At 40.3% G+C, this 17,515-nt stretch overlaps 1 protein-coding gene across 5 annotated transcripts in view; it reads right to left on the bottom strand.

Moving 5' to 3' along the window:
- Nucleotides 1-2,664: 2,664 nt before the first annotated feature.
- The window catches only part of bbox1 (butyrobetaine (gamma), 2-oxoglutarate dioxygenase (gamma-butyrobetaine hydroxylase) 1), a 155,444-nt gene continuing 140,593 nt past the window's right edge, over nt 2,665-17,515 (bottom strand). For 4 of the 5 annotated variants that reach the window (XM_073049695.1, XM_073049698.1, XM_073049694.1 and 1 more), the window contains 2 exons: nt 6,250-6,416; nt 2,665-3,397 (listed from right to left, as the gene is read on the bottom strand). In XM_073049695.1, the coding sequence (XP_072905796.1) occupies nt 3,237-3,397; nt 6,250-6,416 (328 nt within the window). In that variant the 3' untranslated portion in view covers nt 2,665-3,236. Of the gene's footprint in view, nt 3,398-6,249; nt 6,417-15,075; nt 15,565-17,515 lie in introns of those variants that run through there. The other variant, XM_073049699.1, reaches the window with a different exon arrangement.

Below are 17,515 nucleotides of genomic sequence, written 5' to 3'. Positions count from 1 at the left end.
CACTGCATGAACTTATTTTCAAAGTTATGGATATCTGTAAAAGCAGAATTTGCTTGTAACCAGGGAACAGTGTGTATTGGGAGAAGACTAATTTGAATCTCTAATTTGGTCAAATGATGCCACTGAAAGTACTTAGATTACTGATCATACAGCCAGGGAAAAGAGATCCCAGGATTAAAAAAAATCCCAGAGCCACGAGAAGGGCTAGAAGTTTCTGAAGTGGAAACTGCCATTACTGAAAGTACTGTCAAAACTCCAATCACTGTCCCAGAGTGTGGTAATATTTATGAGTTTTAAAAAGTTGCTGACTGGTAAAAACAAGCACAAAATCCCACTCAACAATAAACAGTTCAGTGCTGTTGCTAATAAAGCACTATTTTCTACCTTTCCATCCGGATTTGCTGAAAACATTGTGTAGTGACAGTCTTTTCATAGCAACTATCATTACTAGAACACGTCATTCCTGATCATTTGATCATTGCTGCTACTTGGACTGAACAAGAACAGTACTGATCTGATAGCTGGAAGATTTACTGCTCCAAGATTACTTCCCTTTAAGCATTAGCTGTCTTGTCCCAGAGTGCTACCGGTTTATGTATTCCACTTTGTTCCGACTCAACAGAAATGTGCTATCTCTGAAAGCAAAAGTCTAAATGTGGTAGTAAAACAAGATGCTGGAAATCCAGAGTAACACACACAAAATACTGAAGGAACTCAGCAGGTCAGGCAGCATCTATGGAAAGGAATAAAGAGTTGATGATTTGAGCCGCGACCTGATGAAGGATCTTGGCTCAAAACGTCAACAGCTACTGTCTGACCTGCTGAGCTCCTGTAGTTTGTGTGTGTTACTTTAATGTGACGGTGTACCTTTTACAGCAAGGTGAAAGAGTTGACAGCTGTCAGCAGTACTGTAGTCATTTTCATATTTGTACATAGGCCCCAACATAATGTCTTGGTAAATGAGAGTTGTTGCCTTGAACACTTGCAGTCCGTTTCCTTCAGCCACACACACCCCCCTTTGGTCTCAGCATGAAACTGCATTATGTTTCTAAATCAGGATATAAGCAACTTTCTCAATCTTTTTCGCCATGGACAAATACTGTACCATTAGGCAAGGGGTGTGTGGACCCCAGGTTGGGAACTGCATGAGTGTGGTGTTTCATTATGCCTGTTGTCTCTGTCTGTGCTGGCAGAAAGCATGGGCTTGAGAACTGCTGACCTGGTAGTTTTGGCAAGGAATGCATGTGCATTTTGTGGATGATCCAGATTACAGCTGCATAGTGCTAGGGAAGGAAATGAACATTTAAGGCAATGTGCGAGGTACTAATCAAGCTGAATGCTTTCCCTTGTATGGTGTGGTTGAAATGACACTTATCCAAGCATCTGCAGATGATTCGCATGATTGAGCCTTGCAGATGGTAGTAAGGCTTTGGCAGATTACGAAGTGTGACACTCAATGGAGGATAAGCAAACCATTATTTGCTCTTGTAGTCACAGTATTTGTTTAGCTACCTGGCTAAGAATTGGGTTAAAACAGGGGTTCCCAACTTTGTTTATGCTATGGACTACGACCATTAACCAAGGGGACCATGGACCCCAGGTCGGAAACCCCTGGATTAAAAACATTTAAAGTCTCTTGCAATTATGATTATAATGCCATTGTATATAATGGGAGGTAGTTAGTCTCTGTTGGAAATGGTAATAATTGGACCAAATATACTGAAATTGTTGCTAAGATATGCAACAAAGTCAGCCTAAACTATATAAACTATAAACCCATTATTCCAAATTCAGAAATACATTGCAGCTTTTAATTTCAAGGGCACAAATGTACTAAAGGATGTACTGTATATCTGTAAAACCCAGGTTAATTTTGGTCTTAACTGCTGATTGCCATAAACTGAATTCAGTCAGTGGTATTAAAACAAATACTTGCAGGTTAAATTAGATAGAAATTATTTTGTTTTCATGTGATCCTTTACTTAATTTCATTGAATGGCTGAAGTGTGTTATTTGATTTACAATGACAGTTTCTGGGATTAATCAATTTATTACCAGTTATCCAGAATTTTCATTTGATTGAATTGGCAACTAGGTTTCTCAAACTATAAATTTGACTTCTACGGTGGGTTTGGAATAGAGCTGTTTTTCAGTTGGATTGTACTGCATATTATCATTTGCTATAAGTGATTTCCTTTGCTAGTTTTAATCAACACAGTGCCTTGACATTTCTTCAGACTGAATTGTTGAATTTTTGTTATGATCTTTTTTACCTTTATAGAGTATTACCACTATGCAAACAATATTTTCAAAGCTAATAGATATATTTTAATTTATATTGCTCTTTAGTTACATAATGTCCTAAATCACTTCCCCAATGAAACCCTCTGAAAGGGCCTATATTTAAACAAAGTACTACAATGCATAGTGGGGGGATTAAGGATTATGGGGAAAAGGCAGGTAGGTAGAGATGAGTCCATGGTCAGATCAGCCATGATCTTATTGAATGACGGAGCAGGCTCGACGGGTCAATGGCCTACTCCTACTCCTATTTCTTATGTTCTTATGTTAACGCTCTCATTTCCAGAAGCAAGTTATTGTGAAGTACTTTGAACATACTCTTTGGTAGTATCAAGTTTTAAAGAAATCAGTAATGTACAAAAATAATAATAATAACAACTTTATTTATATAGCACCTTTCATACATTAGGATGCAGGCTCAAAGAATTTTACATAGATTGTAAAGACAAATCAATACAGTCATAAAAATAAGAGACAAAATGAAAAATCACAAGACAAACATTCCAAATTATATAAATGTAATCAACATCAATAGGTATTAAGTAATCCAGTAAGTAAACCAAATTAAAAACTCGGCTTATAGAGGTGTTTTGAAATATTCTACAGAACAAGCCTGGCATATCTCGGTTGGTAGAGTATTCCAGATTTTTGGTGCATAAGAACAAAAGGCCACATTACCAGTTCTTATATGTTTGGCTCTAGAAACCTGAAGCAAACCAGTATTTGTGGATCTAAAATTATGATTAGGGATGTAGGGGAAAGACACTCCAAAATATATGGAGGAGCTAGATTATTCAGAGCCTTACATACAATTAAGAGCATTTAAAAATTGATCCTAAAGGACAGAGGCAGCCAGTGTAATAATTTATGAATTGATCATATTAAGATCAATATGTATTAAAATCAGATGTATTAAAATCTTCATTTTTAAGTATTTATATGTCACCATACAGTGCCTGCTTCAGGCAGCGGAGCCGTGATAGAACTTCGTCCCAATCCAGGTATGCTCCTTCCAGACGGCGATGATGAACATCAGAAGAGTGATAACTTTGTCGGCCGTGCAGTATTCTCCAGTTATCAAAGGTTAGAATATCCCCTGGAATTAAATAAAACCAAATATTTCTTAATGTATTTTCATTAAGTACAATTCCATATATCAGATTCCGCCCGTTATCTATTCAAGTTGTGTAAATGAACATTCCTTTCACGTCCACGCACGGTATCTTGATCGTCCTTTGCAGAAGTGCTTGACAAAAACAAAAAGAAATGAAACATTGTGGGAGAGAATAAAGCTAATAGCAATACTATTTTGTTAATGCTTTATGATTAAATAGATTTAGACCTAGGGGAGGTAACTGGAGTATTGTATTAAAAAACTATGATGAAAGGGCAACGGAAACAGTTGTGCTATTATCAGTTAAGGTACAAAGTAGGAATTATGAAAAGTAAATGATGGTATAATATCCAAGGTAAGTGAAGTAACGTAACATGAGAAGCAGCATGATGTTAATAATATGAGAGTATCAACAACATGAATATAAAATGCAAATGCAATCTTAGCATTCATTTTGAGAGGACTAGAATATAAAATCAAGGATGTAATACTGAGGCTTTATTGGTCAGACTGCACTTAGAGTATTGTGCGCAATTTTGGGCCTCTTGTCTAAGAAAGGATGTGCTGGCATTGGAGAGGGCCTACAGAAGGTTCAGAAGAATGATCCTGGGAATGGAAGGGTTAATGTATGACAAGCATTTGATGGTTCTGAGCCTGTACTCGCTAGAGTTTAGAAGAACTGGGGGGTGGGGGGGGGGGGGTGTTTATTGAAACCTATTGAATATTGAAAAGCCAAGAACGAGTGGATGTGGAGAGGCAGTTTTCTATAATGGGAGAGTCTAGGACCAGAGGGCACAGCATCAGAATAGGAGGACGTCCCTTTAGAACAGAGATGAGAAGGAATTTCTTTAGCCAGAGGGTGGGTAAATTTGCAGAATTCAATGCCACAGATGGCTGCGGTGGGCACACCATTGTGTGCATCTAAAGTGGAGGTTGATAGGTTCTTGATTAGTAAGGGTGTTAAAGGTTAGATAGATAGATAGATAGATACTTTATTCATCCCCATGGGGAAATTCAACTTTTTTCCAATGTCCCATACACTTGTTGTAGCAAAACTAATTACATACAATACTTAACTCAGTAAAAAATATGATATACATCTAAATCACTATCTCAAAAAGCATTAATAATAGCTTTTAAAAAAGTTCTTAAGTCCTGGCGGTAGAATTGTAAAGCCTAATGGCATTGGGGAGTATTGACCTCTTCATCCTGTCTGAGGAGCATTGCATCGATAGTAACCTGTCGCTGAAACTGCTTCTCTGTCTCTGGATGGTGCTATGTAGAGGATGTTCAGAGTTTTCCATAATTGACCGTAGCCTACTCAGCGCCCTTCGCTCAGCTACCGATGTTAAACTCTCCAGTACTTTGCCCACGACAGAGCCCGCCTTCCTTACCAGCTTATTAAGACGTGAGGCGTCCCTCTTCTTAATGCTTCCTCCCCAACACGCCACCACAAAGAAGAGGGCGCTCTCCACAACTGACTTATAGAACATCTTCAGCATCTCACTACAGACATTGAATGACGCCAACCTTCTTAGGAAGTACAGTCGACTCTGTGCCTTCCTGCACAAGGCATCTGTGTTGGCAGTTACAGGGAGTAGGCAGGAGAATGGGGTTGAGAGCAATAATAAACGATAGAATGGCGGAGCAGAGTTAATAGGTTGATTAGCCTAATTTTCCTCCTATGTCTTATGGTCTTGGGGTGTATGGGGTGTCCCAGGGGGTGGGTGTGCCACCACTGGTGAAGGGGCTATTCATGTCCATTCCAGGGCAGCTCACTCAGCTTTGGTCCCCACCAGACACTCACCTGTGGCTCCAAGTAGCTGTTTGTATGTGACAGCAGCCACACCCCCACACACTGCTTTGACAGACAGGCTAAACCAGTTGAGGGTAAGCCAGTGGCCTCATACCCCCAAGATCGGGACATGCCTGTCCTGGCATGCAAAGTCAGCTCCGGCAAACTGGGCGGGTGAGATCTACAGTGAGATCCAATGGCCAGGAAGGTGATATTACAACACACAGTGGAGAGCAAAGGGCATGGCGAGGCACAGAAGGTGTCATGATCATTCACTACAACCATGGAAGACCCCAGTTTGTGTCGCTTGTTTGTACCACTGAACCACTGTGAAGTTGAGAGTGTTTAAATGTCCCAATGCAATGGCTTTTCCACTTCCAGTACAGATTTCCTGTCATCGGCAGACAAGATGGGCAACCATGACTTATGGAAGCGGAAGAGGTTCAAACACACAGAATTTTGAAAGAGTGAAATATATATTTTCTAAAACTTGCACCGACACCTGCACCAAAGACAACTTATGCCACCCAGGGCTGGATAATTACAGTATATCTAAGGAGAGAGTGACCAAGCTAGGTGTTTTTTTAAAAAACCATTTTGAATAATGTTCATATTAATAAGATAAAGAGAAGGGACCTATTTCTCTAGCAGATATGCCAGTAAGTGAAGAGGAACTGATTCAAGTTTAGTTGTTGAAGGATTAGGGGTATTTTGAGAAAAAGCTATTTCAGTCAATAACTGATTCAAAAATTCACTAGCTGAAATAGAGACAAAAAATGCCCTGTTTTATAGAAGTACTCATCTGAGTTTTTGGACAGCCATAGCTACCTGAACCCTGGACAAAGCAGTGTAAGCACACTGTAAGTTTCACAAATCAATGACATTTATTTCTCTTTTTTTGTCAGGTTTCCAAGCAAATAGGGAGACCCTGTGATTTGAAGACTTGCTGCAAGATTTAAAAAAGTGGATCGCTAAAGATAAATGCATTTTGGTATTTACAGTAAAAGGCTTTTCTGATACCATCAGTAGTGTTACTTACCTGGCTCCATTGTGAAGGTGACCAAGTTTTCTGGCTTGTACATGAGAAGTACGTAGTTCTTGAGAGCAGCAAGGAATGGCTGTACTTGCTCTGCAGGCAAATTGAGGACTGAGTCCCGTGTAGCATTGTTAAAATTAATCTGAGCAACATTTCCATCATGGTCCAAGCTGCACAGAAGAAAAAGGACTTCTTAAAAATTGTATTGGTATGTCTTTAAATAGAATAATTTTTGCATTAGCTGCGCCAAAAAAAAAAATTAAACCTCCGAAAGGATCACAGCCTTGTTGTGTTGTGGAGACTTGCACGCCTCAATGACCCAGAGAGCTATGCTGGCTGGAGTCAGGGTTTTTGCTTTGACTCTTGGTAGGGTCACCCATGTCAAACAGGTCAAAGGGTAGAGACCAGACTAAGAGTGGTCCACAGCGCTCTTCCAGGTTTGGGGGCTCAGCTCAGGGCTAACAACCCTGACTAATCAAGTGATACTGTTACAGAAACAACGATGAGGAATATTTCTACATCTGTGTGCAACGGTAGAGATGGCCAAGTTCAGACACAGATGGAGGACCTAGGCCAGCAGGCATAATGGGCAGTGAGTAAGTTTGTAAAATAAAACCTTGGAGTCTATTGGAATTATTAGAAGCAAAGCATGGTATTATTTGTCCAGTTGTACATCTTTATGATCAAATATGATAATTTGGAAATGAAACTATATTTGTCATGATAAATTTAAACAACAGTGTTTTCATGATGATCCATGAAACCTAAGATTGAATGTTTAAAAGATGCTTTAAGTTTGTTGAGGCAACAAATATATTTCTCAACAAACAGCTTTCAAATATTTTTCAGGGTCACTAAATTCCATCCTTCTGTCTCTGGAATGAAATTCTACTGTCAATCTCCTTTCATCTGCTTTTCCCCTGTTTTAATCTCTAAGGCCACATCTGCCTTCACTAGGCTTTTACTATTTTTAAGACTCTCTCTGTTCTTGTAATGTTCGCCACCTTTGTTGCTGCACAAAACACCTTTCACTTGTTATTGCTTCCTCAAGTCAGAGTAAGAAGGTGAGGAGGAGGAGGAGGAAATACAAGGTAGTAGTTGATAGGTTGACAGGTGAAACTGGGAAGGGGGAGGGGTGAAGTAAAGAGCAGGGACGTCGATTGGTGGAAGGGCTGGAGAAGAGGGAATCTTATAGGAGAGGTCAGAGGCCTTGGAAGAAAGACAAGGGGGAGGAACACCAAAGGGAGGTGATAGGCACGTAAGGAGATAAAGTGAGAAATGGAAATGGGAATGAGGAATGGCGGTGGTGGTGGGGGGGGGGGGGGGTGGTACTGGAAGTTCTCTCCTATCAGATTCCCTCTTCTCCAGCCCTTTATCTCTTTCACCAATCGACTTCCCAGCTCTTTAATTCAGCCCTTCCCCTCTCCCAGTTTCACCTATCACCTACTACCTTGTATTTCTTCCTTACCTCCCCCACCTTCATCCTTTTTCTCCAGTTCTGATTAAGGGTCTCAGCTCAAAATCTTGACTGTTTACTCTTTTCCATAGATGCTGCCTGGCCTGCTGAGTTCCTTCAGCATTTTATGTGTGTTGCTTGGATTTTGAGCATCTGCAGACTTTCTTTTATTTGTGACTGAAAAATAACATCCCTATTATTATTGATAACTCTGGGCCTACACTCGTTGGAGTTTGGAATAATAGAGGAGAAACTCATTTAAGTCCAGAGAATATTGAAAGGCCTGGATAAAGTGGACATGGAGATGTTTTCGATATTGGAGTATCTAGAACCAGAGGGCATATTCTCAGAATACAAGGACATCCATTTAGAGTAGAGATGAGGAGGGATTTGTTTAAACAGAGGGTGGTGAATCTGTGGAATTCATTGCTACAGAGAGCTACGAGGTCAGTTCATTGGATATATTTAAAATAGAGCTTGATAGCATCTTGATTAGTAAGGGCATCTTACTACAAGAAGGCGGTGGCTGAATGGGGTTGAGAGGGATAAAAAAATCAGCTATGACGGAGCGTTGGAGCAGAATGCATGGGCCAAATGGCCTGACTCTGTTCCAATGTCTTATGGTCTTATTATCCTTCAAGTTAATTACAATAGTCTTATTTCATGGTGTACTTCTCAAAATAACAAACATAAATGTTGGAGGAACTCAGCGGGTCAGGCAGCATCTCAGATTCAGATTCAGTTTATTGTCATTTAGAAACCACAAATGCAATGCAGTTAAAAAATGAGACAACGTTCCTCCAGAATGATATCACAAAAGCATATGGCAAAACAGACTACACCAGAAAAATCCACATAACGTTTGGCAATCCCCAGTCCAGAGTCCGGAGAGGCTGCTGCGTATTAATATCGCGCTACCGTCTCAGTGTGTTCCCCGGAAAGGAACTCCAAATCCACCAGACAAAACAAGACTGAAAACTAAAGCTACAAGACCTGCACAAAACCACATAGTTACAACAGTGCAAACAATAGCATAATTGATAAAAAAAAAGACCATGGGCACAGTAAAAATAGTCCAAAGATGTTAAAAGACTATAAGTTCAAAAGAAATCACCACACAGTTTCCACAAATCCCCAGGGTCCCGACAGACTCGCCATCCCACACCGGCGGCAGAAGGGAATACCCCCGTTATGGACTTCCACGGTGCCGCCCAACTCAACCTCGCAGACTCAGCACACACCGAAAGCTCCGCAGAACCCAGCCTCGCAGACGCAGCACACACCGAAAGCGACCTGACCGCAGCTGACTCTGAGTCCATCGAACCTCCGAGCCGACGACCATCCCTTCCGGCACAGCTTCTCCAAGCACCATCCTCTGCCGAGTGTATTAAGACGCCCCCGCCAACGGCCATCGGCAACGCGACCCCAAGGACTGGGGGCCTGTCCTTCCCAGCAGAGTCCCGGACCTCACAGCAGCAGCAGCAACGAAGAAGGTCTTCCTGGAGATTTCCAGATGTTCCTCCGTGCTCCCACATCCGTTTTCAATTGATTATGATTGTGCATGGCACCCCACTTCACAAATAACAGATAATCAGCTCCAGAATGGCTGCTGCAAGCTGCTTTGCACCACCATCTTGGATCAAATCTATGGAAAGGAATAAAGTGTTGTCATTTCAGGCCAAGACCCTTCATCAGGTCTCAGCCCAAAATGCTGATTCTTTATCTTTTTTCTATAGATGCTGCCTGGCCGGAGAGGTCCTCGGTCATTTTGTATGGGTTGCTCAAGGTTGTCAGCATTTGCAGAATCTCTTGTATCTCTGATACGAAGTGTGTCAGAGCTCTCGGTAGGTTATGGGGCCAAAATGGACATTGTACCTGTAGCTCACCAAACGTGTTCAATGACAATAAGCTCAACTTGGTTTGACATGCGGGAGTTTGGGTTGGACTGACCAGTACCTTCCCTGCTTTTGTGTTACTGGTATGGATGTCTGGGTGCCTGAAAAGCTCTCATTCTTTAGTTAGGTCCAGTCCAATGATTTAAAAACCAGGTACCATTTTCAGACAGCAAAATGCAAACAGCTTGAAAGTCGCTCAGCAGGGGGAAAAATACACCTGAGACATGTTGTGGGTAATCATTGAGATGTGGAGCCTGTTATGAATATTGTATGTGTTCACCTGGATAGTCACTTAACAGCAAATCAGTGCAGATGTTCTGCGAAAATCCTAGATCTTTACAAAATATTATTTGTAAACAAAAATTAGGACAGCAATGTGCAGATCATTCAGGGGAAAAAAGAAAACTTGATCCAGGGATGTGGCTATTGACTTGGCAACAGCATTAACAAATGCGCGTCTAACAAAAATAGTGTTGCTATGGTAACAGGAGCACAAAATGCATTTTGAAGGCAGCAAAAGCTTTTCACTTAATGGGATGTGCACCTGAGTTTGACAGCCCCTGTGCACATTTACAGCTGGGAGAGACAGTTCAACTGTTTAACAGTCCAATGTAAATTACACATTAATCAAAATTACAAAGAGCACCAGTGTCTGAGTACTTCTACTTCTTGTTGGGATATCACGTAGCATGACCCCAGATCGAGAGGTGTTGCACTTAAAACTCATGTGCCTTTGTCCATAGAGAGGGCGTGTATTCAGAGGGAATGCATGCTTTGGTGAATGATTTGATGATGTGTTGCAATTCTGAGCATGCATAAATGTACGTGTTGCTTGCATAATTGCAAAGGTTTTGGTGACTCTGTTTCAAGAGTGTAGGCGATGGAATGTTGAACAGTTTCCCATCAGTTCTGAAGATTAGCTCCAGTCCCTGTAGAAAATGTGTTGGAAAAATGCAGCAAGGAAATTTGGGAATTACTGGGACAAAGATGCAGCCTTGTTTAACACTAGTCTTCATTGAGGTTGGTACTGTTGGAGACCTGCTCTGGCTTGCATTAGTAGTGGAAGTTAAGTCTTCTCTGGTCAACCCAATTTTAGATGTTCTACTGTCACTACCAGGTGATTGAGTCAAAGTGTAGCTTTCCTTTTGTAAATATTGCACAGTGAAGATCATATTCACTGTCTCTCTTTGTGGATGGAATCAACACTGAGACAGAGGGAAGCTACTCTTTGGCTGAGTGCTTAGATTGTTGAGGAAGACCCTGGCAGTGGATCCCTATATAGAAGGTAGTGAACCTTCCCTGCAGCTACTATTGACATACTGTTTAGTGTTACAGCATCTTTAGTATACACCTAAAAGTATCTGGGAGTACAGTTAGACGAGAAGCTAGACTGGACTGCCAACACAGATGCCTTGTGCAGGAAGGCACAGAGTCGACTGTACTTCCTAAGAAGGTTGGCGTCATTCAATGTCTGTAGTGAGATGCTGAAGATGTTCTATAGGTCAGTTGTGGAGAGCGCCCTCTTCTTTGTGGTGGCGTGTTGGGGAGGAAGCATTAAGAAGAGGGATGCGTCACGTCTTAATAAGCTGGTAAGGAAGGCGGGCTCTGTCGTGGGCAAAGTACTCGAGAGTTTAACATCGGTAGCTGAGCGAAGGGCGCTGAGTAGGCTACGGTCAATTATGGATAACTCTGAACATCCTCTACATAGTACCATCCAGAGACAGAGAAGCAGTTTCAGCGACAGGTTACTATCGATGCAATGCTCCTCAGACAGGATGAAGAGGTCAATACTCCCCAATGCCATTAGGCTTTACAATTCTACCGCCAGGACTTAAGAACTTTTTAAAAGCTATTATTAATGCTTTTTGAGATAGTGATTTAGATGCATATCATATTTTTTACTGAGTTAAGTATTGTATGTAATTAGTTTTGCTACAACAAGTGTATGGGACATTGGAAAAAATGTTGAATTTCCCCATGGGGATGAATAAAGTATCTATCTATCTATCTAAGCACCAAATGTGGACAACAAAACTGTGGATTTCTGACTTGTCACTACTGAGTTTTGGGAATTCAGGGCATTACCATCTGCTCCTTTGTTATTTTTGAGTTTAGGTAGGGCATTCTTGACAACTTGTTGATCAAGATGGTGGTGGGACTGGCTTAAATATTTGGTGTGGATGCAATCCAGAGCAACAGTTGAGAAGGCCTTTTGAGGTATTCTTTCCAGTGGCTATTGACTGCCCCTGGTGAGTTCTTATCTTTTGTCTCCTTTTGGAAATGTATTTTCCAAGATAGGAGTACAAGTCTTCCTTGGTCTCAGCTGAAATTTCATGGTTGCAGCTATGTACTCATGACCTTATAGTGTGAGGTACAGAGTTACTAAGTCCTCTGTTAATTCATTAGGGGCAGTTGATAAGTTGCTGGATAAGTTCATTTATCTTTGCCACTCCTTAATTTCCTTTCAATATTCCTGTTGAACTTGACCATGTCCCTTATTCTTTGTGACCCTATGTATGCAACCTCAGACTTGATACTTTGAGGCATTTTTGGCTCCTTGGTAATAAGGTCTCACAGCATTAATCTTTTGTACTGTGAAAGGACATAGGCTTTAACTTCAAGTACACGGCACAATAAAATGGCAGCAACCAGGCCAGAGGTAAAATGAACTTTTTGAAGCACTACTATGTAATCAATATAATTTATCCTAACATTCCCTCCAATAAGTGGCAATGAGATTGGTGATATTTGTAATAATACAGTCTATCAGTAGATGGCAGCAACTTTGAATCCTTGAAGTTCCACAATAGTTGATGATGGATATTGCTACTAAGCAACTATGGAGAAGTTGTTTAATACAGAATGTTATGTGAGGAATACACAATAAATAACCAGCAGATCTCACTCATCAAGCCAATGAGATGTTTCCCAATAGACTGGCACTAAACTTTCAGCATGGCAGTTCAGGCTGGGTAGACAGGTGTGTCTACTGTTCTAATTGCGGAGAATTTAGTTCTGTTGTGATATTTTGGCTGGTTAAACTCCAGTAGCAGCCACAGACACTTTCGATGGCAATGTCTCTGTCAATTTGTACACAAACCTGTTAGACTACACAAAGAACATCAGGCTGTAATAAAAAATAACAACAGAAGCACTCAGAAAGGCAAGTAGATTTTGAGGAAAGATAAAAAATAATGAACATTTCAGTTTGATAAGAGGGTCCTTTCCTGCAGTGTTAACTCTGCTTTTCTTTCCAATGGTGCTGTTAGATTTGTTTTCCAGCATTTTTGTTAAGTTTATCACTCTCAGAGCTATTTTCTTTACTGCTACAATATTCTAAATGAGCTTTGGGGAGGGGGGAGATGTGGAGAGAGGGGAGATTCTGGAATTCTCTGCCTTAAAGTGGATGTTTGATAGTACAACTCCTTCATTACATTTAAAACATGTGGATGTGTACTTGAAGAGTTATGTTCTGCAGGGCTGTGGTTATATGTAAGAAACAAAAGAAAAACTAGGCATTTTGGCCTCTTGTACCTGCATTCCCATTCATTAAGATCATGGTTATTTTGAAAGGCAATGCTCCTTTCCTGTAATATCCCTCAAATCATTTAATGTCTAAAATCTAACAATCTCTTGAATACACTCTATGGCTTAGCTTTCAAATCTCACTTGAGTAGGGAATTCTAAAATTGGAATTCAGTCGGGGAAAGTGTGACGTGATTCACTTAGGAAGGTCAAATTTGAAGGCAGAGGATAGGGTAGTGACAGGATTCTTAGCAGTGTGGAGGAACAGTGTGTAGGGTCCTTGTCCATGGATCCCTCAACATTGCTGCGCAACCTGATATGGTTGTTAAGAAGGCGTATGGTGTATTGGCCATCACTAGATGGGGAATTAAGATGTCATGTTGCATCTTTATGAAACTCTGGTTAGACCACACTTGGAATATTGTGTTCAGTTCTGGTTGCCTCATTATAAGAAGGATGTGGAGGCTTGAGAGAGTGTGCAGAGGACATCTACGAGGGTGCTGCCTGGATTAAAGAGCATGCCTTTTGAGGAAAGGTTGAGTGAATTAGGGCTTTTCATTTTGGAGTGAAAGAGGATGAGAGGTGACTTGAACGCATTGCCAGGGTTGGTGGCAGAGGTAGTCACAATAGGGGTATATGGGAACATGGATAATTGAAAAATAGAGGGCAATGTTGGAGGGAAGGGTTAGATTGATCTTAAGAGAGCGTTAAAAAGTCAGTACAACATTGTGGCCGAATGCTTGTAATGTGCTGTTATGTTCTAATGTGTTTTGAATCATTAATCCCTTATTTTGAAACTGACCATTAGTTAGCATTATAGAGAAATGCAGTGTAGGCCTTGAGCCCACTGTGTTCACACAAACCATCGGGCACCTGGTTATAGTAATCCAATTTCCCATCTTATTCTCCCTACCTTCCCATCAAATTCCCTGAGACCTACCAGTCACCAACAAGTGGGGAGAAATCAACCATTCTGTTCACTTTTCAGAGGAAACCTAGTATGTGAGGAAGCCCTGGACTGGGCCGGAGTCCCCGTAGTGGAGAGGTAGCAACCTTACTATCTGCCACTATTCCATTTTCTTTGAATTTCTGGCATCTGCCCAGTATTTTGGATTGTAGAATTACCTGTCATCACCACAGCTTTCAGTGTAGTCTACCTGTAAACAAATACTGTAAGTGCAGATTTTTGTCAGCATCCTGTCTTACAAACTCCTTATGATGACAATGATCTCATTATGATCCAATTAGTGGAATATAAAGCACCAAATAATAATCCACATTTTAAATACAGATTTTTTTAATGTCTGATAGCAATTTGAATATAAACCAAAAAGTTCATAAACATTCGCAATTGTACCTTATGAAATTAAGGTTATCAGTATCTGGTTACAAGGCAGTAAAATCAAACTATATCCCACAAGTGTGATACGCAGAAACAATTCAGACTGTCCCCACAGAAATGTCAAGCATCACTGGCAAGTTGCTTTGCTTGAGTTCTGATTATATTGGGAAAATCAAGTAATGTTGAACCCAAGGCTCATTAACATACTCAATTGTTCTGCAGAGGAAATCACAATTTGATTTGATAATTTTGCATGGGCACGTCACTACTTTTTGCCACTCAATGGCCATTGAAATGTTGGCTGTTTCAAAATTGGATCACTTGGGGTTGCAGGCACAATTCTTTATTAGGTACACTTCCTCGATAATGCAAATATCTAATCAGCCAATCCTGTGGCGGCAACTCAATGCATAAAAGCAAGCAAGACATCATCAAGAGGTTCATTTGTTGTTTGGGCTGAACACCAGAACGGGGAAGAAATGTGATCTAAGTGACTTTGACTGTTGGTGCCAGATGGGGTAGTTTGAATATTTCAGAAACTGCTGATCTCCTGGATTTTCACATACAGCAGACTCAGAGAATGGTGCTAAAAAACAACAAAAAAAATCCAGTAAATGGTGGTTCTGTGGATGAAAATGCCTTGTTAATGAGAGGAGCCAGAGGAGAATGGCCAGAATGGTTCAAGCTGACAGGAAGGTCACAGTAACTCAAATAACCGCGTGTTACAAAAATGGTATATAGAAGAGCATTTCTGAATGCACAACATGTTGAACATTGAAGTGGATGGACTATGAACATATGACTCATGGCCATTTTATTAGGTACAGAAAGTACACAATAAACCTGGCGACTGAGTGTACTTGCTAGATTCTTAAATGTGCGCCATTTTCATACAAAATGAGACTATTGTGTTAATTGCTGTATCTTTACTTCAACAGCATACAAAATTCAAGCATTTCCATTTTAATGAATGTGTTGTTTGAAGTGAGTAAATCTTGGGTTTAGAAGAATCAGCTTTCACAGAGTGGTTTCATTGTTCCAAGTACAGTGGATTTCGGTTAAATGGGCCATCGGTTAATCGGAGAAGCTGCAGGACGCCTCTTAAAGAAGAAAAAATAATCAAGATAATTTCCTGGATTCTCTTTGTTCATTTCGGACACTATGCCACTAAATTGGGGTAGGAGACTGTTAGTCAACAATTACTTACGTTAAATGCATGCACTTCTGAGGATGTTAGATACTACACCAAGCTTAGAGTGGAGTTTTTAAAAATCAACAATTTTGTGTGCTTAAAGCAGTGATTTTTGTCACTGATAACTAATGAGAAATATGTAGCAGTACAACTCAGAACAGCTTTGCTCACTGCAGTTTCAAGCATTCAGGCTTGGAGATGTCAGAAATGTCCAGCAGTGAAAACGAAACGATTTCACTACTTCAACAAGGTAGGACCTACAAAGAATTTGAAAGTATTGATAATCATCTTCAATGTTACAATGAAAATGAAGATTTAGGGGTGCAATCGTCGAAAATTGTATGACAGCAGTCCATTATGTACACTAGGTTGTCTGTGCTGATTTTGTTAACTTACAGCCAATCAAAAGAACACACAGCACATACACTGGATGAATTCCTCCATCGATAACTATTAGGAACTATTACACAACTTTATAATGCTGTAGTAGTATTGATAATATTCTAATTTGTTCTGAATTTCATTTAACTACTCAATTTTTTACCTAGTTAAAGGGTAGCTTGTTTTTTTATATACCTTTTTAACAATGTCCATGAAACTTCTGCTAATTCAGGTAGTTGGTTAATTGGGCCAAAATGTACTGGTTCTGATGTGTCCTGATTAACCAGAAACCACCGTATTCCATTTGTTTGCAATCTTAAGAGGTTTTTTATATAGTTGTCTGTTTTCAATCCTTATTATGGTAACAATTATATGGCAATTAATTTTGAAATACTCTGCCACAAGGCAATTTTTCAAACTTGTGTCAGTGAATGGGAAGTTCAATTGCCGTCAACATGTAGCTTCCCAGAATTTTGCAGCAACTCCTAAATTTTTCATACCAGTCGACTTTGAAAAAGATGTTCTGTTGCTTATTCATATGTATTCATTGTTTTAATATTAATAAAATATAACAGAGACAGAATGGAAATAAATGAAACATTTTAGAAAACATGTTCAAAAATTATTGATATTAATCTTTTAAAAAGACCATTGAAAAGAAACTGTTTCTCAATAGTATTGTTATTGTACCTTATAACATGAGAAATGTGAATGTGAAATTATAAATTTTGTATATTCATAAAAATTCAGGGAAAGGAAAATAAATAATTTGAGACTTTTGCTGCTACACTAACAATGATAAATCTTTTACAGCTGGCTTATATTTGATTGTACAGATAGCTATGATTCAAGCTATATAGGATGCTGGACAGACCCCACTTTGTGCAGCTATATAGGACCCTGGTCAGACCCCACTTGGAGTACTGTGCTCACAACAGGAAGGATGTGGAAACCATAGAAAGGGTGCAGAGGAGATTTACAAGGATGTTGCCTGGATTGGGGAGCATGCCTTATGAGAATAGGTTGAGTGAAATCGGCCTTCTCTCCTTGGAGCGACAGAGGATGACAGGTGACCTCAAGAGGTGTATAAGATGATGAGAGGCACTGATTGTGTGGATAGTCAGAGGCTTTTTCCCAGGGCTGAAATGGTTGCCACAAGAGGACACAGGTTTAAGGTGCTGGGGAGTAGGTACAGAGGAGATGTCAGGGGTAAGTTTTTTACTCAGAGAGTGGTGAGTACGTGGAGTGGGCTACCGGCAATGGTGGTGGAGGCGAATACGGTAGGGTCTTTTAAGAGACTTTTGGATAGGTACATGGAGCTTAGAAAAATACAAGTCTACAGGTAAGCTTAGTAATTTCTAAGGTAGGGGCATATTCGACACAACTTTGTGGGCCGAAGGGCCTGTATTGTGCTGTAGGTTTTCTATGTTTCTCCGTTTAAGTCTACTCAGACTTGACCAAGTTCGTCATTGAAAACA

Source organism: Hemitrygon akajei, chromosome 6, assembly GCF_048418815.1.
Source record: "Hemitrygon akajei chromosome 6, sHemAka1.3, whole genome shotgun sequence".
In the NCBI taxonomy this organism is placed as follows: Eukaryota; Metazoa; Chordata; class Chondrichthyes; order Myliobatiformes; family Dasyatidae; genus Hemitrygon; species Hemitrygon akajei.
Note: the sequence above shows the minus strand (reverse complement) of the source record. Positions and strands in the feature narration are given on the sequence as shown.